Source organism: Ixodes scapularis, unplaced genomic scaffold (assembly GCF_016920785.2).
Source record: "Ixodes scapularis isolate PalLabHiFi unplaced genomic scaffold, ASM1692078v2 PGA_scaffold1__304_contigs__length_218370807, whole genome shotgun sequence".
In the NCBI taxonomy this organism is placed as follows: Eukaryota; Metazoa; Arthropoda; class Arachnida; order Ixodida; family Ixodidae; genus Ixodes; species Ixodes scapularis.
Window position 1 is genome coordinate 172360949 of NW_024609846.1, and position 25269 is coordinate 172386217.

Here is a 25269-nt window from a genome sequence, read left to right on the forward strand (position 1 = left end):
AAAGGAGTCTTCGGGGCACCGGTCATGCTTTGTGACCTGAAAACCCAACAACGCACAACTGTCCTTGGTTGCCAATGTTCCTACAAAACTGTATACTGTGCCCTGGTCACTGCGGAACGCCGGACAGTGGCGCCAGTGGTCGACGCCCTAGCGCACAGTGCGGTGGATGCGGCGTTGGACCAACCCTACGTCTATCTTTCACCACGTGATCACGCTCATGCCTATAACGTCGTCTAAAGAGCGGTGCACTCACTATATATGTTCCTTGTGTCGTCGTCTATTTTAGCGCCCTTATTAATATATATGAAAGGGATGGGGTTGATCGGTCCGGCGAGCTCGTAGATCGCACTGCACTGTCAGCAGCCCCCGCGCGACGTAGTCGAACCAAGTCAAATGCCTTACATCCGGGCCTGACGAGCACAGAGAGAGAGAGAGAGAACCAGCGCATGCCGATAAGAGCGAGATCGCGAGCTGATTCGCCGATTCTCTGAAGGAGTTGGTTCGGAAGGCCTTTAACGTGCCCGTCTGACAGGGGTATTGGTCGAAATCTTTGTTTCCCATTACTCACTTTTTTCTCCATACTCTTCTCGGTGTCGTATGCATAGGCGTCAGTTCCTATCGTGACATTGATGCCGTCGTCGTTGGCCTGAATCCCCTTGTTTGCAGGCTTGCCCAGATTGATCGCCTGCAAACAGTAGCACGGAGCGAGGTTTTATTCATTTATTCGTCGCGACGACCAACGGGCATTCATTTTTCTACGCGCTCTCCGCGCTCGTCTCGACTTCAAGCGGCCTGAGAAAAATAAATAATTGCTCGAAACTAAACGCCGCGGAGACGGCCGCCGGAACCACGGATACCCGGAAAAGCTAGAGCGGCAACGATCCCACCGACCAAGCGACCTCCAAGGCGTTCCGACGCAACGTTGCTCTGACGACCCTGACCGTCTGCCCACGACCGGCTGGCTTGCTGAATGTGATATGCCGACCTTTGTGGTCCCTTCCCCGTATAAATACTTTGAACCTTGGCATCTATTGAGCCTGTCTTTTCCCCTCGTCGTCGTGCCCTTGTTTTCAGAGGCACTCTCCTCGATTCTCCTTTTTTTGTGCATTGTAAGCTCAAATAAACGCCGCACGGATAGCCTTCGCAACGTGTGTATACGTACCTTGTTTTCAGTATGCCCCTTTTATTCCGACATGACAGTACGCCGACACATGTCGAGCTAGAGCAGTTTTTATGAGCCACGCGATGCCGGTCCAACCTTCATGTCAGGATCGAGTTGAGATTGGTTAATGGCCCAGCAACTTATCTAATCGGTTGTAAAAGATCGTTCCCGAAACGGTTACCAAGACGCAGTCCAACAGCGCGATGCCAGCGCGGTTGCGCTCCCAATGTGAACAGGTATATACGTGGCTCTTGCTGACACTCTTGTAGTTCAAACGTATCTTCCTGAACGTCTGCTCACTCCTGCATCCTCGAAGCACGAAGAACGCCGCGGCGATTAGCTTTCACGTGCGCGGCTTTGCTAGAGCCGTGCGGGCCGTCTCATTTTAGCAACGACGGCTGACTTGGAAGCGACCGAGTACGTATACATGTCTTGCATGTGACGTCATATGGCACCGTACCAGCCGCCATTGCTCATTACCACGCTCCTGTGCCTGTACCTTCTGCAGCATACATTTTGCAAAATCGAACTTGTTCTTCTTTACAAGCCTTGCGGAGAAAAACAGTTTCGATGGTGGCAAATGTATGCCGCAGAAGGTATGGGAACTCGCACGTTGCAAGTTATTAGAGCGGTTTACGTTGTATAATACTCTTTACTAAAGTACCGTTGTAATTTGAGACTCTCAATAGAGTGATAAGTTAACATCTTAACAGTTAACAACTTAACAGATTTTTTTAAAAACCATGAAAGCTAGGTTAATGCGGTCTGTGCAGGTGAGTTATACGGCCTGGGAGACATAGTATAGGGAACTAATTGTAACGATCAGTCGGCTAATTAGTTAAAATTTGTTAATTAACTTTTTAATTAATGAAAGGACACGTATAGTTCCAATTAGAAACTTGCTCAGCGTCATCGGAATCCACTGGATCAGTAATTTTCCGAAAGACTTTGAACGCGTGAGAAGCGTAGTAGTGCATTAAAGTTACCGCTCTCGGAGCAGGTACATTGCTGGGGCTAGATAAGAGACGGAAAAATTGCGCGGGCGCCTTACCGCGACCGCTATGTACATGCTCCACGACTGGTAACTTTAGTGCACTACTACGCTTCTCACGCGCTTAAAGTCTTTCTGAAAATTACTGATCTAGTGGTTTTCGATGACGCTAAGCAAGTTTCTAACTGGAACTATATGTCTATTTTCATTAATTAGAAAGTTTATGAACGAATTTTAAGCCGACTGATCGTTACGATTAGCCTCCTATATTATGTCCCCCTGGCCGTATAACTCGCCTGCGCAGACCGCATTAATCTAGCTTTCATGGTTTAAAAAAAAAAAAAAAAAATATGTTAAGCTTTAAAAAAAAAAAAAAAAACCTGTATATATATATGGGTGATTTCATCTCAAATCGTGCAGGTAAAAAGGGTCGAATTTTTATTTTTGCTGAAAAAAAGAAATATTTGTTAATGCGTCGTCTCTCAAAACGCAGCAGCCACAAACCGAAAGTTCGTTGGATTTTTCGTTGTCGACCTAAGAATTTTAAAGGGCGCCGGCGGCGGAAAGCAGTGTTTTTCACATATGTCGTGGGTCGGATGTTTCGCTCGATTTCCCACCGTGGATTTTAAGTCCATATTATATTAACTTTTTTCAAGCACTCTGTCATAAAAAAAATTTTGGCGTTTTGCTTTTTTTTTTTTTTTTTTGTAAAATTGTCAAAAACGCTTTTTTGGTTAATTGTTGATGAACTTTCACAATTAAATACTGGTCATCTACTGGGGTTATGTCGATATTTTTTTATGTCTATGGAGAGCCCAAAGCACACTCTTTATATATATTATAAAATGACCCAGCTGTATGAAACTCCCTTTGCGGCACGTTTACGTTAATGTTAGGCTAAAACCATAAAGTACCGATTTTGAAATCAATTTTCTCAAAAAATACATTTTTATTTATTTATTATTATTTTTTTTTGTTGTTACAGTGTAGGTATGACAGTTCTCTACTCGAAAAGCGAGTCGAGAAAGTCTGTAGTTTGTTTGTATGTTCTATATTTAAGCATAAATATCGTAGAAAAACGTGTTTTTACGTCTCGAAACGAACTTGCGAATTGCGCGTCTTCATAAGCTTGGAATTATTGTTGCCTTTTTTTCAACGTTCCCACATAAAAATGAAGTAGTTCCACCCTTTTATACTTATTGCTCAATTATATTTTATTGTAGGCGGCAAGTTACATTGGACGAGTTCAAAAGAGAAAGCAACACTTCTTAACAGACCACCAGGCGTCGCAAATTTTTAATGTGTAGAAATTGGCAGACGTCGTATTGATTCGGGGCCCTCATTGGCTTATATGAACGTCCCGCCCTTTCGGAACCAGCAGATGACCACGACCTTTCGCGCTCGTTGTGTTAGATAGGACGGCCCGTGACAGTAAAGCGAGCAGCGAACCCTGTGTCACGAGGAGTGAAATGGTTCGAATGTGTCCTTGACGCGGCGAACAGTGACGGCCACTCAGGAGGACTGATTCGCCGCGCCTACGCAGCGCCACTCTTCCCCCTGGCGAGGCGCGCCGACACTTCTTAGAAGTACGAGGAGCAGACGACGCGGGAGGCTGGTGCGCTTGTCAGGCTGGATTCGCGCTTCGTGAAGTAATGTACCCGATGCAAAGGCTACCCGCATGTCACAACATCGTATTCAACAATCAACGAAAAGTTTTGTTTGGTTCCTGGGAGGTGATTCAAGAAAGATCGCCAGAAGCATGAATCGCCAGCTGTGCGAAGAACAGGCTTAATTATTGTTTCTCTATCTTGTAGCGTGATTCAGTAATGCAGCTACGCTTGCTTGTCACATTTAGGAGCTTTTCGTAGGTCACACGCGAGAGCATGCAGGGGTTTTGCGTTGATTGGGGGCGGTATAGCTGTTGCTCTTAGGGCCCGCAATCCGACACTGACGTTCTACGATAAGTCCCTAATGTAATAACTACGATGGTTCCCCATGGCTGTCTACAAATGAAACTCAAATATGCAGTTACCATCTCTTTTATAAAAGGCTTTAAATTTGATAACCAAGCTCACTTTGCTTACCCGCCCATTTTGTTCCCTTATGTTAATAAGAAAGCGGGTAAGCGGCAACAGACTTGGGGAAAAATTACGCAGATAATCATAGCCCCTATTGCGTACCGACTTGAACGCATAATTGAAAAAAAAAAATTGACGGCTGTATTCTAGTTTTTCTATATATTATTAAAATGATGTAGTTAGCCCACAACAGGTATAATTACTTCCCACAGAAAGAGGTATCTCTCACACGGTTGATATTTTTAGTTTTTTTCGCCACAGTCTCGGGAAATTCATCCAAATTGTTAATATACACACCAGCTCGCCTGCGCTCTCACATTAATTTCCGTCAATTTTGTTCCCTGATGCTTACAGCAAAAGACATGGGGGCCAATGAGGCAGATAATCATAGCCCGTATTGCACACTGACCTGAGCGCATAGTTGAAAAGAGATTTACACTGATGGCTGTACTCTAGTTCTTTTTTATATTATTAAAATGATGTACTTAACCACCAACAGGCATAATTACTTTCCAAGGAACTCTAAAACATGAAACCCGGACATTCCTCGGTCAACCTATAAGAGTGTGTGGCAATGTTAGATGTCTAAATTGAAAGCACAATTAAGAGGACGAGGACAGGGCACGTCACGAAGGCCAGTAACTAAACATTCATGACAGTTGACTGGAATTTAAAATCAAATAATCTTTTCTTAGAGAGAGAGAGAGAGAGAGAGTGAAGGGATAATGAAGATTCTGTCCTGGCACACAGACTCAAGATATATCAAGTTTAATTGTACCTAAACAGCAAACAAAACAAATAGTGACGCAAAATTTTTTATTAGCTGTGAACCGGAACAGTGTTCGAAATTATCATTTTGAAATTATCACATAAAAATAAGTTTAAAAAAGGGGACGCTTTACAGCGCAAATGCAGGTTGGTTGGAGATCCTTCCCTTCACTAATAAAATTAAAAGTGGGTTTTTGACGCACGTACATGAATTACGATTCTACCGTTTTGACGGCAGCGACAGATGCCCGCAAACGCAGCAAGGTTTTTTTTTATTATTATTTTGTTGTTGGACCCGTTCAAAATAAAAGCGGCGGCCTTATTGACGTACCGTTTCGGTTTTTTATTAGAACTTGACGCAGTGTTGTGATCAGGCTGTACGCGCCTTGTCATTAACTTCATTCGGATGAATTAGAACAGGTGCGGCATGCTTCCAGCAGCCGGTAACCTGAGTTCAAGGAGTGTATGCGACAGTGCAGCTGTGCGCGAAAAGACAATTTAAACAATATTGCATCCTCATCTTTGTCCGAATATCCCTGACTTTGGAGAGCTAGCGAAACCATAAAGAAAAAAAGTATTTATCTCGAGACGGATGTTAGAGTCGTCGCTGTCTTGCACTTGCGAGACACACTTCGCAAGACGAGCGAACGGCTAAGTAGGGCGAATTTGGGCCACAACGCGGCGCCACTGGTATCGCTCCAGCGCGCCCCCTGGCCCTGCCGAACGGTCCCATTGCAGAAGGGAAAGCAAAAGAACTGCTGCCTGGGAGGATGAGGACACCACGGCCTTACAACATGGGCGGTCAAAAACAGTTCTGCCGGCCAAAACAACGCCGCGTGCGCGCTAAAACCGGCGGCGCGGGACAACAATCCCGCAGACGCGCACACGAGGATGGGCCGGTTTCGTTAGGGATGTGGGCAAATTTTGAAACCAGCCATGCGTGCACGCGTGAAACGATACTGCGTATTTGCCCAAACTTAGAGCGCCCTATCCTTGAAACGGCCGTGCTCTATCTATCTCCGCGGGGACCCGATAGCACCGAAGGGTTATCTCTTTCGGAAACAGTAAAGCCCGGAGACTATATAGCTGATTCGAGGTTAGAATGTTCTACGCGTCGAACCTTCTACATCGAATGCTCCAGAAGCCAACGCGTGTACAAAAGCGGCTCCGCCTGGCAAGCAGGATTCAGTTTTCGCCCCAGCGTTCGACTGTGCTGCTATGCCGACTTCGACGCCCGCGACGCTCTGTTATTCTCTTTGTACCCTTTTAGTTTTGGCACAAGTTCGCCACATTAAACGTTTATTTCTTTCTGTTCACTTATTGTTCTTTTGGTCACCAGCCGTGACAATATTTAGAACCCTACACACATGATGATAGCATCATAGCACACGGACATTAATGAGTACAAAACGGACCCAGCTACAGAAAATAAAGGTTACACTCGTAAAAGTAATTGTCTGTAACTTGTTAATTACAAAGACGAACACACCTCTGAGCATATAAATTGAATAGTGTGTGTTGATGCATTCTTATATAGCAGGTCATTTCATTTACGTCATTTGAGCAAACGCCGGTGCAGCTTGTCACTTGAAAAAAAAACAAAAAACACTGCGATCAAATGCAAGCTATTGCAACGAAAAAACGTTTATCAAAGTCTTTAGAACTGTCAATTCGAAAAATCGTCGATTAGTACAAAAGGTTAAAGGTCGCAGGCGCTTCCTCGCTTAAAGTTGCTGTGATTATTCGGCGACCCAGGGCTGAAGCAATCTTCCCCTAGGCCCTACACGCGACGTTTATCTTTTGTTTCGATTATCAGAAATTCCAACATTCAAAGGAAGCTAGAAAATGCGAAAATGTTACCCTAAAAGCTATATCGTAAGATCGTTGAATAGTACAAAACGTAAAGATCGCAGGAGCTTCCTCGCTAAAAGTTTGTGATTACGCGGTTACCTGGGGCTGAAACAACTTCCCCAAGGCCCAACATGCGACGCATACAATTCGCATTGATTCTCAGACATTCCAATGTTTAAACAAGGCTAGGAGTATGCGAAAATTGCATGCAAAGCACAGGTTGTAATATCCAGACCGATCTTGCACAGAAAAGGTATGAAGTCAGATTCTTTGAGATCTTCACGCTATACCTGCGTCAGAGAGCAGAAAGAAGTCCGAAATCGTCGGCAAGCAGCGGCGCATTACGACTACCGCGCACCGAACAAACTCGTATCCACCCACTGATCTCTATCCACCAGCTCTGGGCGCTGCCATCTTACCGGTGACATCACGGCTCTTGCGAGGTCACGTGACAAGTAGTCACTCGGTTGCTAAGGGAACCGAGCCAGCTCAGCTCGTTGCTATGGTACCGCGTGTGACCAATCACGGTGAGAGGCGGCACAGGGAAAAGCGTGGCGCTACCGGCGCTACTCTGGCAGCTACGCTGCCATATCGAGTGGCTCTGGTCTAAGCTGCTGATGGGCGCGTTAAGTCCGTGCTCCGGAGCGCGAGTTTTGCGCCCCTCGTGTCGCGCTCTTCGTGCACCCAGAATTTCTCGGAGCGCGAGTGACTCCTTCGCGCTTCGAGACGTCACGTAAACAAACAAGATGGCTGCGCTGCTGTTCAGATCGTCGAGACGAAAGGCGTAGCCGGATCGCTGCCCTTTTTCAGTTGATTAGTGTTTAATCCAGCAGGTAAAAACGATTTGATATGAAAACCAACACAACAATTAGCGTTTCGAAAAAGTTTTGTTCGTGCATCTCGCCTGAAAAGTAAATTCATCTATCGAACAGTAGCGTGCCGATAGCACAGCGACAGAAAAGTTGTCGAGATCAGGAGACATTCGGACCGCCCTGTCTTCTTTTATACTGCTTAGCCCAGCGAATAAAGATACTTCGATTTGAAAGCCGAAGAATCAGTGAGCGTCGAGGAACAGGTTTGTTCGTGCGTCTTGCCTGACAACGAATTGATCTGTCGAACGAGCGTGCCGATAGCTCGGCGACAGAAAAGTTGTGATGAAAAGACAGTCAGACCGCTGCCCTGCTTAGAATGCTTAGCCCAGCCACAGCGAATAAAGATACTTAGACTGAAAAGCCGAAACACCTGTTAGCGTTGCGGGAAAGGTTTGTTCATGCATAGCACCTAAAAACGAATTGACGTGCTATCGAACGACGGTGTGCTGGTATCGGCGTACTCCCGTCTCGCTGCGCGACGGAACCAATGGAACCAGGGAATCTCTGACAAATTTGAGGGTTTCCTGTGCTGACGAGCGGGTTCAAGATGGTGTCTTTAATTTAAATCGGAACAGCGTGTGTATTAAATAAAATCGGTCACCCGTAAAAATAAAAGAAGCGCAGGGCCTACGTGGGCCTGCGGAAACGACGAGGTCTCACATGACTAAGTGGTGAGGCGAGGACCGGCGGAGCCCAAGGGCGGGAACGCCCCGGAAGAGAAGACACGTCAGGCAGGGTCAAGGTCCAAACACGTACTCATTTATTCATTGTCAAACAACCCGGGGGAAACGGCCCGGGGGAAATCTGCCTGGGCGCACGGGCCCGATGAGTAAACAGAAGCGCCACCTGGCTACGATGTATCTGTGGCAGTTCGTGATGCCACCTCGGATCCTCGGGGGAAGAAGGGGACTCCCAGCCACAGCAGGATTCAGAAAGAGGAGAGGAGTCCTCAGAACTCAGGCTTGAGGCTGGACGTTGACCCTCGGGGTCTGGATTGGTGGTGTTCGGGCTGGCCGGACCAAGAACAGGAACAGGAGCCGGCCGGACTGCCGGCGGAACAACTGGAGGAGAAAAAAAAAGGGGGGGGGGGGGGGGGGGGGGTCCGGGGGGAACAAATCTTCCCGGAACCAAGATGCTATGGTTGCTGAAGGTTGAAGAGTTGTGTGCGTTAACTTGGACGCATGCCAGGTGTATCCATCGTCCAGCCGGTATGGAGCTAGACCCACTTGGTCTTGGATCTTCTGAGGAGCAGCATACTTCATCTGTAACTTTCCTCTGTGACGAAGTTCGTTGACCTTGACGGTCTGTCCAGGCATGAATGTAGGTCGCTTGACAGCACGTCTTCTGTCTGAGCACATCTTCATGCGTTCTTCATATTTCTTGATTGTTTGTGGAAGTCTTTCTTGGGCTATGGACCTTGGAAGTTGTGGGTCGGGGACTGGACGCCCCGAAAGATGAATACGGTTGCGATGGTTCCTGCCGTGAAGCAAGAACGCAGGAGTCTTTCCCGTTGCAGCATGACGAGTGACCCGGTTCACGCAGGTGTGCGTCTTGTTCTTGAGGTGACGATCCGCAGACGATCATGTCGTCTAGGTAGAACTGTACGCCGGGACAGTCCTTAAAGGGGCCCTGCAATGACTTTTTGACTGGTCTTTAATTTGCACTGAACCTGAGCGTACTGAACGTAGTAACTTAATCCAACTTTTCTTTTCTCAAATTTCGCTTTATTTTAAAAGTTATAGGCAAATTAGAATTACAAAAACAAGCAAAAAATAACCTCCTTCATGACGTCGTAGGTCCTGGCTTGAGTGGCCTTGAACTAGAGGAGGAGTAGTGAGTATAGTGAGCTCATCGAGCGCACACGGCTGCCGCACTCCGTGTCGACGGCTCGAGAGGGCGCCACTAAAGCACGTGTTGGATAGGCTGTATGAAGCGGGCTGCCAGGGCAGCTCGCATTGCATTTGCAGCGCGACTAAACACTAATTCGGCATAACATTTCATTGGCCACAAACGACAGCAAACACAGGGTAAAGATCAGTTCAGAACGGGAGCCACTTCGCGCTGACGCACCGCCAAATGGCCAAATCGCCAGCAGGGCCCGCGCCGAAGGCTTTCGGAACGGTCGGAACCGGTCGGATTCTTGAGCCGGTATACGACCACAGCGCCGCCACGTACATCCGGGACCTTCTACGCTCCCGTTTGTCGTAGCCTCATCCCACTAGCGTTTTCTAGTATGCGCCGTTTTTTTCCGCTGCTTGGTGGCGGGTATGTCGACGGGTCATTTCTCGTTTCCGTACTTTCTAAACTGCATTTGTTTCTTTTCTGAACTAAAATAGTGAACAAAAACTACTTTCATACATAATTGAAACGTTTCGCGACACTTATATTTTGTATCTCGACTAAAAAAAAAGCTCTTAGCGGCTTTGACCAGTGGCAAGCCCAGGACCAAAGACGTCACATCTTGCGCGCTTTCGGTACCGCGGGTCGCCCTCGTCGGTGGAGGAGGTTTCCGCGTCATCCGGTTAAAATATGACGCACTGATATTTAGTTACTCTCTCCGTGCCCGCTGGCTTGCCCCAACCCCAAGAGACGTGGAAACCGCAAAAAAGGTAGACGCTTAAATATGATTGCAGGGCCCCTTTAAAGGGGTAGTGAAACGAAATTTTAGCGCCGATCTTGTTGCATAAATATGGGCTAGGGACAGGCACCACCTCGGAAATATAAATATTGCGCTGTAGAACACAGGAGAACTAATTTTAAACATAATTAAACGATTTCAAATTCTCATCTGGTGGATGGGGGGAAAGTTCTCGTGACATCACTTGTGCCAAAATAGCAGCGCCGTTCTGCGGCAATACGGCGTGCCGGCAGATTTCGCCTAGGCCTGAACGCGTTTGCAAAGCCTTGGCGGAGAAAGCCAAAGCGTAGTTGGCCACAGTGAGCTCGTTCTCGTTGCGGCTCTTTGCACGACACGGCCCGAGCATGCTTCTGGCACGGCCGGTATTAGTTGCTGCGAGTCGCGAGCTGCAAGCCGACGTTAAAAAGGATATGTTTGAACTACAAGGGTGTCAGCAAGAGCCACGCAAATCCCAAATACCTGTTCACACTCGGAGCGGACACGCGCGTTTGATCGAAGTGCTGGATTCGCTCTGTTAGACCGCGTTTCGGTAAGCGCTTCTGGACCGATCTTTTACGATTGCAACTCGATACTGACATGACACACGGCAAAGAAAGGTTAGACCGACATCGCGTAGCTCCCACGAACTGCTATAGCTCGACACTGACGTAGCGTCGAGTCAGAATAAAAATGGCATACTAATAACAGAGTGTACATACCGAGTTGCCAAGGTAATCCGTATGGCGTTTATTTGAGCTCTATATCACACAAAACAAGGAGATAGAACCAATGAGAGTCCCTTTTCGACGACAGCGTTCGTCACCGCTGTCTCGGAAAACAAGGAGATCGAGATGACAAGGGGAAAATATTGACCTCTGAAATTTAGTTCAGGGATCAAACTACTCATCCGGTAAGGGTCCCAAGGGTCGCGCGGGCATATTGCATTCAGCAGGCCAGCCGGTCATGGACAGACGGTCTTGGCCAAGGACCGCCGGAGCAACGGTGCGCCGAGTCGATGTTGCTGCTAGGCCTACTATATTCTGCCGAACTCGCTCGGTCGGCAGAATCGTGGCTGATTGTAGCTCTTCTCGTGTGTTTGTGGATCCTGCGTTCTTGATCGTCGTGGTCTGTTTTAAGTACTCCTTCCTTTTTTCTTCCTGGTTGAAGTCGGGACGCACGAGAAGAGCACGAAGAAAAATAAATGTCCGTTGGTGGCCGATACCAAGTAACTGAGCGACGCTGTCGGCCTTGTTGATTTGATCGTAAAAAGTGCGTAAGACAGCTTCGGAGCTGTCGTAGCATTCTGTCGTAACCTGCGCAAAGGTTACGACAATTTCGTTTCGAGAGCACGGGTTTTCTCTCAAATTTGTCGTACGCACTTTTTTCGTCGTGAATTCGCTTTGAGAATCCGGCCTCAGAGCTGGTTTTGTCAGTACTGCCGTGGTTGCCGACTTGCCGTGGTCCCGTGGTGCAGCGTGCGTGCAGCCCTTGCAATTCTCAAACGGCCACGTTGTCACAGGTCGTAAATCGTCGACGCGCCACCAAGTGGCAACGCTCGTAACCACAACATTCACGCCGTAGCCTTTCCCGACTGGCACAAGTGACGTCACGAATGCGCCCAATATCCCAAGACGCATCGCGCTCTCCGATGGCCGATTTTTAAGCGCGCGCCCAATCGGGCCCATTAGGGTGAAAAATATAGCCATCCGTTCAAAATACAAACGCGCGATTATGATTTATGAATATCATTGATCATATTGAACCTATTTCTGACCATAATAGGTGTATTTCAAGTTTCGCTTCAGTATCCCTTTAAGGATCTTCGACATAACTTGCTGGAATGCAGCTGGCGCGGAGGCCAGGCTGAAGCAGACTCGCTTGAAGCGAAAGGCGGTTTTCCGTATCCCATCCTCGTCGCCAAAAATGTAGTAAAGAAATCGGTCACCCGTAAAGATAAAAAAGCGCAGGGCCTACGTGGGCCTGCGGAAAAGACGATCGAGGTCTCACATGACGAAGTGGTGAGGCGAGGACCGGCGGAGCCCAAGGGCGGGAACGCCCCGGAAGAGAAGAGACGTCAGGCAAGGTCAAGGTCCAAACACGTACTCATTTATTCATGGTCAAACAACCCGGGGGGAACCGCCCGGGGGAAATTCTCCTGGGCGCACGGGCCCGATGAGTGAACCGTAGCTCCACCTGGCTACGATGTACCTGTGGCAGTTCGTGGTGCCACCTAGCTAGCGTGGTGAAACTTAAATGAAAAAATTGAAATACGACAGCATGCATGGTCAATAAATAAATCGGCAGAGGTAACCTTCCACATACGTGCACGAAGCGAGTCTTCAAATCTTTCAGGAATATTAAAACGTTCGTAGAAACTTCATAACGTGCCCGTCTCTTTTGCTTTAGACTCTGTCGCTCCACACGGGCCTAATTATTTCGAAATAATTTTCGGCTTCTGCCACCCGTATCCACGGTCGGAAGGAGCTCGTGTGGCCCGTCGATAGTTTCTGGCCGTGTTCCAAAACTTACTCGATCTAACTCTAGGGTAAATGTGGTTATCGAAAACCTACCCGCGTCCAGCGTTTCTCTATTTTTGTTGTCACGTGACATAATCCGCCTGGGTAACTCGGATCCATTCAAGTAGGCTTGGAACGCAGCCTCGGTGTGTCACGCTCCTGTACGCTACGCGCCGTTTAGTTGCTGCGCTCGGAGTATGGAACTCGGAGCGTCGGAGTAGGAGTAAAAGAGCGCCGACTCAAAGGGGGGCCCTGCAATCATATTTAAGCGTCTACCTTTTTTGCGGTTTCCACGTCTCTTGGGGTTCGGGCAAGCCAGCGGGCACGGAGAGAGTAACTAAATATCAGTGCGTCATATCTTAACCGGACGACGCGGAAACCTCCGCCACCGAAGAAGGCGACCCGCGTTGCCGAAAGCGCGCGATATGTGACGTCATTGGTCCTGGGCTTACTACTGGTCAGAGCCGCTAAAAGCTTTTTTTAGTCGAGATAAAAATATAAGTGGCGCGAACCGTTTCAATTATTATGAAAGTAGTTGTTGTTTAGTATTTTATATCAGAAAAGAAACAAATACAGTTTATAAAGTACGGAAACAAGAAAAGACCCGTCGACAAACCCGCCACCAAGCGGCGGAAAACACGGCGCATACTAGAAAGGGCTAGTGGGATGAGGCGCCAACGAACGGCGAGCGTAGAAAGGTCCCCGAAGTACGCGGCGGCGCTGCGGTCATACACCGGGTCGAGGATCCGACCGGTTCCGATCGTTCCGAAGGCTTTCGGCGCGGGTTTGGCTGGCGATTTGGCCATTTGGGGGTATAGCAGCGCGAAGTGGCTCCCGTTCTGAACTGATCTTTACCCCGTGTTTGCTGTCGTTTGTGGCCAACGAAGTGTTATGCCGAATGAGTCTTTAATCGCGCAGCAAACGCAATGCGAGCCGCCCTGGCCGTCCGCCTCATACAGCCTATCCAACACGCGCTTTAGTGGCGCCCTCTCGAGCCGTCGACACGGAGTGCGGCAGCCGTGAGCGCTCGATGAGCTCACTACTCCTCCTCTAGTTCACGGCCACTCAAGCCAGGCCCTACGACGTAATGAAGGAGGTTATTTTTTGCTTGTTTTTGTAATTCTAATTTGCCTGTAACTTCTAAAATAAAGCGAAATTTGAGAAAAGTTTCATTAAGTTACTACGTTCGGTGTGCTCAGGTTCGGTGCAAATTAAAAACTAGTCAAAAAGTTGTTGCAGGGCCCCTTTAAAGGGCAACTCCGCTCAATTCCAAAAAAATTTAGGCTTCCATGTGATACAAATTTACAAAGCACTACTAAACAACTCTACGTCTTCGGATTCGCGAAATGTGGAATAGTATTTGTGTAATCCTAATTTAAACATCAGCTGATACCGAAACCGAAACTTCGGTTGCGTCAGGTAACATTGGTCTCGGGTCGTCAGAATCATGGCCACGTCACGTCGAACCGCGTGGTCTTGTGACGTTCGGGAGGGAGCGAGAAATAGGACACGCGACGCGGGTAGGTTTTTTTTTTTTTTTTTGGACGCGAGCAGGTCGCTTTGCATGGCGTGGACGGAGATGGCCCGGGGGAGAGAGGGAAGGGGAGAAGACGAAAGAGGAGAAGGGGAGCGGAGAAACAGACCGATAAGCGCGCAGGGCAGCGCAAACTATAGTCAGTTACAGCCAGGTTAAGAAGGTAGCGGCAAATGCCCCTCAAAGGGAATCAGATATCCCTCCGCCACCTTTGCATCCAATAGCGTCCCACCGTTTCCGTGACGTCGCGGACAACACGCGAGGAGGGTCTTGCCTTTTTATACATATTTGCTTTATCTTTCGACTTTGACTTAGCATTGTGGAAGTCACGAGAGGGAGATTAGAGTTCTCCCCCACCGACGGAAACAAATACGACTTTCGGGGATTAGCTTCCCCCCCGATGGATACAAAGGCTGCTTTCAGGGGCTCGGTTCCCTCTCCGATGAATACAAAGGTCGCTTTCTTAAAAAGTGGGATCGGAGACAAGTGGGAATCCACTGAAGCGGAACAAGGAGTGTTTCCAGTGAGCTCTTCTTTGAACTGCGGAGAGATTTGAAACGGGCGCATCACACTTGTGGGAGGAGCTTCTCCTACCTTCTTGACTTGTAACCGACTAGCGCATCCGTGTTACGGTGATCACGTGAACGCCCGGTCCGCCAACACCGGGAGGAGAAACTTATGACGTCATCGCTCAATTTCGCTCTGAGAAGTAAAAACAAGCAAAACGTGAGAATGACGTAGTCATGCCTCTGACGTAGTGGTTCAACGTTGGCCGCTCCAACTCCGTGGCATTGCCTGCGCTGATGATTGCGCCTCGCGCCGCACGCTAGAGTTGGCAGATTTCGGCGACTTGGCTCGCTTGAAGGTTTGCTGGCCAGTTTATTAAATAAATAAACGGAATTAGATCGTAATATTTGACATGGGGTCTTCCTATATGGTACTAAAGAGGGCTACATAGTTTTCTAAATTTAAAAAAATGAAGCGGAGTTGCCCTTTAACGCGCCCAATGTCAGCAGAGAGGGGTAGAGGAAGTGCCCTCCTAGAGAGCACAGGGGAAATTACACGGCACCCCGAATTACGTCACTAGGAGGGGACCATCTGTGGCCCTGAAGACTGGGAGTGAGTTGAGGGGCGCCAGATATGCCAATATTTATCTTTTTTTTTTTACACAACAACGAGGGCACGCAGGCGAAACCGGTTTTCTGTACTTTACTTTATAAGTGTCAGAGGGCAACTTCCACAAATGTTTGACCGAAGTCCGGAAATCGTGGCACCCCCCCCCCCCCCCCTCCCCTTTTAAAGGAGTCATGAAACGCTTTTTTACTTTTTTCTGTTTAGCTTTCCTCCTCAACTCATAAATCGCGCATTGTAGCAAACAGTTCAAGAAGTCGGAAAGAAGGGAGTCCCCTCTTGCTCGGAATCTCGCTTGTGTAGCCCGGACACAGCCATTGTGCCCCTAGAAGATTAGCCCGTCGCTCAAAATTCCGACTATAGACCTTTTCCACAAGGGCGCCGCCATCTTGAATTGTCGTCACTTCCAGTATGGGCGAAAACGTAAATTTGCCGTTGCCACGCCAATAGAAGACATTTAGGATATAAGCCTGACCGTCACACATTCCCGTTTTGGCTCCACTCTATTTTTTTACTGGTTACAGGTTGAAACGTTTTACTATTTTGTCGTCGCCCATACTGGAAGTAACGACAATTCAAGATGGCAGCGCCCTGTGGAAAATGTCTATACTTCGTTCCAGCTTCGGTCCGAGCGCGACCGATGCTATGAGCCGAAGGGCCAATCAAACAGCGCAAAAAGCGCAGCGTCATGGCGTGCTCTCTGCGCTTGATAAGGCTAGTCGGCGGAGGAGCACGCACAGAGAGACGGCGAATAGCGGCTGGGCCTATCAACTGCAGAGAGTACGCCATGACGTTGTGCCTGTTTCGCTGTTTGATTGGCCCTTCGGCTCATAACATCGGCCGCGCTCGGACCGAAGCTGAAACGAAGTATAGTTGCTTTCCCCACCCCGTTCACCCCGAAGCTGACAGTGCTGTGGAAGCTACGTGCTCGTTGGGCCAGCCACACATTTTCCACGTGATCACGCCCTCTCGCGCATACTGACCCGCAGAGAATGAGGGCAGGTGATGAAAGGGAGGCGGCTGATTGGCCCGGCAAGCGCGTAGCTTCCATCGCAATGTCAGCTTAGGGGTAAAGGGATTAAGTGAGGTCCGGTGTCGTGTGACGTGCGCTTGGGCCCTGGTGACGCGCTGCGGGGGCCCGGTTATGGTGGCTAGTAGCCCGGTGACGCGCTGCGGGGTCCGCGGATGTATCACAGTGAAAAGGCAGAGAGTTTACGAAGGGAAGGAGGTACGAAATAGTCCGCTATGTTTTGCAAATTTTTGTTGCGAAAGTCAGGCTTCTGACTTTCTACCTTTGTTCTTTTGGCCCTCTGAACGATGTGCTATTAGTAAAATCCCAATATAAATTGATTTACTCCAGCCCAAAATTCGTTTCATGGGTCCTTTAAGATCAGAGTTGGGTAATTTTATTCTTATTTATTTCTTTTTATTCCCTAACCGCCTCCGTGACAATCTCTCCGTGTGTATCGGACCGTTTCTGTGCCTTCACTTTTGTGTAATACGAAAGTGAAAGGGCCATTCCCTGGTGATTATATACAGCTGAATGATTTTATAATATAAATAAAGAGCGTGTTTTGGGCTCTCCATAGACATAAAAAATATTGATGTAACCCAAGTAGATCGCCAGTATTTAATTGTCAAAGTTCATGAACGATTAACCAGCGGGGCGTTTTTGACATTTTTACAGAAAAAAAAACGCCTAAAATTATTTCGTGGCATTAGAGCCTCTTTTTTTTTTTATCTGCACTCACAGAGTGCTTGAAAAGAATTTAATATAATGTGGACTGAAAATCCAAGGCGGGAGATCGAGCGAAACATCCGACCCACGACGGATGTGAAAAACACTGCTTTCCGCCGCGGCCTCTTTTAAAATGCGTAACTCGAGAACAAAAAATCCGACGAACTTTCGGTTTGTGGCGACTGTGTTTCTAGTAAAACATATAAAATAGCGCAACAGAAACAAGGACAAGAAGTAAACAGGACAGGCGCTAACTTACAACTAGTTTTATTCTGGAAAATCGAACACATATATACACACGCCAGGCAAAGCAGCACCACGTAAAAGTTGATTAATTTTTCATCCGATCATTCAAAAACTGAAATTCATTACAATGAAGAACAATAGAAGTGTCGCTGACGCATGCCGTTCCACTTTTTTTGATAAAGAAAGCTTCCAATAGCTCTCGAGCGACCGTCTCTCGGCTTCTTCCTAGTATCCGCATCTGCTGAAGTCGCAGAACACAGCCACACGTGTTGCAATGTATGGGCAAATGCGAGCCATATTTATTTTTTACTGATAATGCGTGCTCCCGTGCTCGGTCATTGATGCACCGCCCCGTCTGGCCAATGTATACCTTTCCACAACTCAGGGGGATTTCGTAGACCACACCCACTGTGCAGTCCACGTAAGGGGTGACGTGTTTTTTGTCACACGGTGCTTTTGCCTCCTCATCAGAGATGCGGGCGCACAATCCAGCCAACTTCTTTGGGGCAGAGAATACAACTGGAACATCGTACTTGGTTGCAACTTTCTTCAGATTGTGGGCAACCTTGTGTATGTACGGAATGACCTCTGGTCTTTTTGTTCTCTGCCTCGTTGGGACCTTTCTTTTCAACCCCTTCATTTTTTGTAAGGCGGTCTCCGCCACAGAAACCAAGACCGAACACGGGAAGCCAGCTAATTCCAATCTAGAAATTTGGTATTTAAAACTAGCATCCGCCTGATGGTCACAAGACCATCAGGCGGATGCGGATGATGTAGAGGCGACGCCATTACATATATTTTTTTTTTCAGCGAAATTACAAATTTTATTCTTTTTGCCTGCACGATTTGAGATGAAATCACCCATACATGTACATATATAATGTTTTTTAGACGCTTGGAGACTCGAGCAAATTTTACGGAGGAGTGAGGAGTCCGCCCAATAACAGGAGATAGCGACAGGAGCAGTGACAGCGATCTCTCCGGTGGTGACGAAGACGGGATTCTAGCGCATCTTATTCCTTCCGCGATAACAGCCAATGAGTGCTCCGACAGTGAGGAAGAAAGCGCGAATGAAGCTGTTCCAGCAGTAGTGAGCGCCAGGGGCAATAGAGACACACACAAAAGCGCCCCGAAGTTGAAGAAATGCTGGAAAGGGATCCAAAAGAAATCGAGTTCATCGGGGATGTAGAGCTACCGTCCAGTATCATGCATGAAACCGGATGTTCTATTTTAGCTTTCTAAATCTTCGCAACGATGTGTGAGGTTTACTCAATGATGTGTGAGGAGACCACGCTCTACTCAACTCAATGCCGTCCTGAAATACCTGTCTCAACAACGGTAGATGAAGTTGAAAGCGCCATTACCGAAGCTCGAGCATCGGACACGACAGGTTTCAGAAGCGATGAGCGTGAACCTTTGAGAGGAACTGAAGCGGTTTCTACATTTCAACAATAAAGGCAAATATGTACCTCTATGGTGAAGATGAGCACGTCAAGTTACACAAGGTGCGACCACTGCTTTACATCGTACGTCAGCAGTTCAGCCGAGTGTCAAAAGAAGAAAAGCTTTGCGTTAATTGGTGATCAGGTCGTGCCCTTCAAGAGACGCAGTTCGCTAAAGCACAACCCCAAGAAGCCACATCGCTGGGACTACAAGGTGATTGTGCCGAGCGGGGTATCCGGCTTCGGCTGTGACTTTGATGTGTTCATCGGTGCCGTGGGCAATAAGTAGCTCCCAGGTGAACCCGACTTGGGTGCAAGCAGCAAGTTGGTCATGAGGCTGGCCCGCATCCATTCCTAAGCATGTTCGCCACCAGCTCAACTTTGACAACTGGTTTACGTCTGTTGCTCTCCAAGTAATTTTTTAAAAAAAGGACGGAGTCCACTGTTTCGGCACTGTGCGGCGAAACCGACTGCCTAGCTGCATACTTCCAAAAGAAAGCGAAATGAAAGAGAAAGGAGTTTATGAAGAAATGATGTGCGAGGGGTCCGGTACGGAACTCTCAGCAGTGGAATGGCGTGACAATAATACCGTCGCCCTGCTTTCCACTTCTGTCGTTAGTGAACTTGCAGGCCAAATCAAACGTTCATTCACAAAAGAGTAGACCCAATTAATAATTGGGGTTGGGGGATAGTTAGACAGCGTGTAGTTGGTCAGCCAGTGCAGTACAACCGCTAGCCTGGGGTCTTTAACGTGCACCACGCAGTAGTGATACACGACCGCACGCCGGTACGATGCTCATCCAGATCGAAACGGGCAGGGGTGGGGATTGAACCTAGAATCTCTGGGTTCTGCAGCGCGGGGAAAGACACACAATATGCATATCTCTACGTCCGCTAGAAGAGCCAGGCATTCACCACTGTCAGGCCCACCAAATGAAAACAAATATGTGAAGATACCACTTTTTCGATCGAATTTTAATTCAATAGCAGCCCAGGATCTAGTCAAAAAGGTCTACTCCGCTCATGTGCATATTATTTTTGAGTTTAACGCTTGAGCAGGGCACCATCTTGAAGATGGTGTTCTGTCCAAGTGTTGTTCTTAATTCAATTGTGTCCGCTTCCAAAAAAAAAAGAGAGTTTCTTTGTGTTTAATAAATATGCTCATAACCACATGTTGTATCATATATGTTACGTGACATCATCGTGGAAATAAAGTCAGAGCCGTGTGATTTCGCTGAAAGCTAAGACTGGTTTGGTTCTTATTGTCATTATTTTGTGTAATTGTATGTTGTTCTTACTCCGATAATTCGAAAATGCTAGCTTTCCCAAAGCAAACAGGAATCGCTCACGTTGCAAATCTTGATCGGCTCGTAGCTCGAAGCAGTGTTGTCGCTGCTCACGTCCTTGAAGTGGTACGCCCCGATGAACAAAGATGGGCAGAGCGTAATTGATGGTGATGGGAAGGTGCTCTTCATTGTTTTCAGTGACTCTGCCTAAAGATTGACAGGTAGGCGCATTACTCGTAGTAAATTACTCTAAAGTTACAAAATCTTCAACTTTTTGACAAGGACTCTGGACTTTAAGGAAAATTCATTTGGTCACGTACGTGCGCTCCCGTAGATCGGATCGTAATGCCAACGCAAACGCTATTTCCAGTGACTGTTCCTGGAGACCTGACAGGTAGGCGCATTACTGATAGTAAATTACTTCGAAGTTACGAAATTTTTAACTTTTGAGAAGGACTCTGACTCCAAGGAAAATTCATTTAGCCACATATGTGTGCTCCTGTGGATGGGAACGTAATGCCAACGCAAACGATATGGGACCACTCTCAGTTTCGCCGAGGTACTCACCAGGCGGGAGTAGGGGTTCGGTACACCAACATCGTATTTTCTAAGACCTGGCGTCGGGATGTAGTGTGTGAAGATGGTGCTCGCTGTGGTCTTCCTGTGTGAGAACACGTACATATCATCGCCTCAGGCAAGCCTTCCGTGTCAATCGAGTGTGTATCACAAAGCGGCCAAGCTGCGAAAAAGCACCTTAAGACTGCCAATCTCTCCGCTGCCATTTATTTTTCTCTTTTTCTCTTTCGCTCACTCTCTTTCTACTCCTCAAGGCTGGTCACATACTTGCGTTTGAATGTAACGGACCACGTTCAACCACTAACGCCGTCTATCAGGAAGTCATGTTACGCTTTCTGATCTGCGCATACCCAGACTGAAGGTTTTGCAATATTTGCGAGATCATACATAAGCACTATATATTTTTGAGAAAGGCTCGCTCGTAGCGCTGTTGCCATCATTTCAAGCCCCTGATAAAAGAATGACGCGTAAAAGGAAATGATTAAATTTGCGCAGATCCTAGGTGTTCCAGGGCTGCCCGATAGATGGCGCCGGCGTGTTCTCTCGTCCCAACGAGGTAGAGGGGCTTAGAGCGATAAACCGGGGTTCCGGTCTGCACTCGAAAGTGACCCCCATAAGGAGGCTGCCATTGTACGCAAATTTGACCACACGTCACATGACCAAACCAAATACGTGACGTCAGAGGAAAGATGGCAGCGCCCATGCAGCGGCTGGCCCCAGCTGGGCCGGAGCTTGTCGGATGCTTTGTTGGTTGTCGTTCGTCTCGGCGCGTTGATTTCAGACGCGGAAGCCGTCATATGAGGCCGGTCGAAAGCGAGTTCAGAGTTCAGCGTGGTGTTTGACGTAGGTATAACGTGAAAATACGGAGAAACGGTGTGCATTTCGCTGGTGACCGACCGGGATATTGCCACGAGAGACAATCTGACCTACGTTGCTCGGACCTCGGATTGATTCGGATACCGCTAGGATAAAATTTAAGGCGACGTTTCTGTGCTCTCGTTGACCATCGGAATCTTCGAGGTTTGCAGTGAAGCGTGTGCAATATATTTGGATACACAGTTTAGCGACGGAAATTGCGTGAGTCGTGCTTGGCGGTGTGCAATCGCGGTGCAGCTTCGATCAAATGACCGAGGGCTCACTTCGGTTGTGCGGCGCACCGGAAGGCTGCCTTGAAGCTGGTAGTTCCCGTGCCGTGCTGAATGATGCTGTGCTGCTTACAAATTGTTGCGGCGTAGAAGTGCACTTTCACGGAGCTCAGGTGTGCGGCGCACCGAAGAGCTGCCTTCAAGCTGGTAGTTCCTGTGCTATGCTTTAGGTGATGCTGCGCTGCTTCCGAAATTGTTCTGGCGTAGACGTGCACTTTCACGGAGCACAGGTGTTGCGGTTGGTATTGATCCCGCTGGTCTGTCGCACGTTTCGTCAACACAAACGTTTCATCCACACTCGTTACGCGAATCGCAAGCTGTCCGGACATTTCACCGAGTGTGTTACGTACCCAGCTCACGCTGCTTTGTGGCAACAGTCTGCAGTGGCTCATTACCAGAAAAGTGGTCCCACATCCATTTCAGTTCAGTTTGTCCACGGCAGTCGCCAAACCCCGAAGGAGAGGATTTATTCGGACAGAATGCCACTAAAGCAATGCAGCTTCTTCAGTGGTCAGGATAGATTCTCTTCTGCTAGTTTTGTTATACTGTCACGGATCCTTGTTCCAGTCCTATCTTCTATCAATATTCACTATTCTGGGACACTGCAGGTCATGCTCAGCTGTAATCGTTTGTTCCGGTGGAGGTGCTGGGCACTTTACCCGTAGCCCTTCACTCTGTGTGAACCCGGCGGCTCTTCAGCCGAGTTACCCGATAATGGGACACGGCTGGCGGACTATTCTGCGTCTTATACCCCTGTCGAGCCGTAGGCAAAGTCCTGACCCGAGCCTGGCAGAACAACCGCAAGACGGCCGAGTACCACAAGGAGTAACCTCGGAAATACACCACGAAGCACCTGAAATCCGAGCCAGTTGCTGCTACCAGGAAAAACCACCGGAATTCGGTCTTCTGTCAGAAAATCCGAAGCTGACTAAGCCAACAATGACAAACCTGTAGCAGCAAACCGTGTCCCCTCCCACCATTGTTTGCATGCCCGTCGCAAATCACACTCCGACGCTTTTTCACGCAAGCTGTATGAAGACGTCAAGGACTGGATTGAACAATATGACAGTGTCGCCCGCCACATTGGGTGGACAGACAACCAGCTCCTGCAGAACCTATACTTCTCGTGGAAGCAACTGCCGGCGCTGGTCTGGGAAGTTTGCAAGTCAAGCTGAAGCGCGCATCCGTCAGCCAACATCAACGAAAGAGAGCCGCATTCTTGATTCTGTCCAGGACACTGCCCTAATGAGAGCGCCACCACACTCGTGGAGGATGTTTTGCGCTTGATCGAGCGCCCACGTCCACGCCCATGCCAACCTTGATGCTACAGAAGACAAGAACCTAAGAATCCCATGCACCTCACGTGAGGGACAACACCTTCGGCAGCCTTGTCTGCAACCCCCCAACAACAGTCGAAGTGTTCATATCACTGAGGCTTCCAACATGAAATGTGCACTGCATGCCCGAGCCTGCCATTATGAACAACTTCCCGGCGTCTCGACACTCGAGTTGTCCAGCTACTACTTCGACGCCAGTCTCCCAGGCATCCACGACGTTGTCTGGGAGGAGATCAGGAAGCTACTTCCTGCCATCAGTTGCCCGGCTTTTATTTTGATTGCCGAGATTGTTTCGGAACAAGTTTGACAGGTATTTCAACCGAGACTTCTGCGAGCGAAGCGGCATCTGACAAACCAAGGGCAGTTTACGCCACAATGGCACGACGACCGCCACCGGCTGCCCCTTAGTATTCAATGCCAATTCAATGAGACACTCTAACGCCGAAGCATTCCTGACATCATGTGTAGGACTGTGCTCAACAAAGTACACCGAGGGAAACGTAGGTGATGCGAATGTGCGACCAAAAACCACTTTGCTACCACTGCATGAAGCCGACCATGTCTACCAAAGCAGCCCGTACCAATGAATTTGTCGGCGAGGGTTCGTGCCAAACGACCCTCGATTATGTCTCGAGGAGCAACCACGGGAGATTAAGGATTACCTTCGGCGACCTTTGTCCCTGATGCCGAAGGTGCTGAATCGAAGATTCTGAATCCCTGATTACCCCAAAGCTCCTCATGTCCATCACCTCAACAAGAGGTAAGCACGACTAAGCAGGTGAGCGGCGATGCAGTGACAGTGGATTTGGTGTCGGTTGTCGTCCAAGGACAATACCTAAACATTTGCTGACACCAATTTTCTGTGTCCACTCCACGAAGCACACAATTTCCAACTTTGAGGGAGAATGCCCCTGAGTGACTTGAAGGAATAGAATGGTTGGTTGCTCTCAAAAGTGAACTGCAAGCATCACCAGACTTGGATAGCAAACAAAAATTGTTGCCAGCTTTCAAGTCAAAAGTACAGCAAAAGGCACAGCCACGTAAGCAATACATGCCCGAGCTTGCTACATTGATGCCGAAAACTACCAGGAAAATTTTCGGATTAGAAGCCAGCCCTGCAGCTTCAGTGCACATGACGTATGATTACAAGACAGCATCAGTCGGTCAAAGTTGCCACTCGACCAAACTGAACACCGACGTGCCAGGAGCGTCATCCGACAACAAGGTCCACAGGTACTACGACTGAACGCCTGACACGAGACTGTCGCAGAAAGAACTCGTTATGGAACCATTTACTAAGAATCAATAATTATGTAATCAAGTGGAAATAAACATATTTAATACACTAACCAGATAAACATATTTCCGCTTGCCTTCATGCCTTGAGAGTCTACACACCGAGAATTGTGTCCATTGCACGCTCTGGACCTTACGAGGACACTGGCTTCTCTGACCCTTCAATATTAATTAAGGGGTCATACCAGACTGGCAGACTTCTTGCAAGGGGCTGCACTCGTTCAACCTTTCCTGAACATGTGATGCATCCGAAAACCAACTCCAGTGATGTGAAAATGTTATTTACTAATTTATTCCTTCCAGGAGCCTTCGTAGGCATCGCAGAGAGGATACTTAAAACTACACACATGATAATAGCATTAAAGCACACTGCTGTAACTTGTTAATTGGAAAAACAAACACACCTCTGAGCATATAGTTTAATAGTATGTGTTGATGCATTGTTATATAGCATGACACTTCCTATATGTATGACACAATAGACCCTTTGCAGAACCTTATCAAGCAACACAACCGTCACCATTTTTTTCGGCGCAAAGCACACAAATGGGCCCCAGTTCACGTCGAACGCCAATGCAGCATTCGAGTCCAATAGGTGCTGAGCCGAATTCACAGGGATGGCGGACATAACATTCTTGTCGAACAAATACCCAAAGTATGAAAGCCTGGGGTAATTACAGTAG

At 48.1% G+C, this 25269-nt stretch overlaps 1 protein-coding gene across 2 annotated transcripts in view; it reads right to left on the reverse strand.

Annotated features, from left to right (window-relative positions):
* Positions 1-25269, reverse strand: part of LOC8033497 — a 125057-nt gene that overhangs the window by 19290 nt on the left and 80498 nt on the right. For both annotated transcript variants that reach the window (XM_040209264.2, XM_042291002.1), the window contains 3 exons: positions 20800-20893; positions 20296-20439; positions 569-685 (listed from right to left, as the gene is read on the reverse strand). In XM_040209264.2, the coding sequence (XP_040065198.1) occupies positions 569-685; positions 20296-20439; positions 20800-20893 (355 nt within the window). The remainder of the gene's footprint in view (positions 1-568; positions 686-20295; positions 20440-20799; positions 20894-25269) is intronic.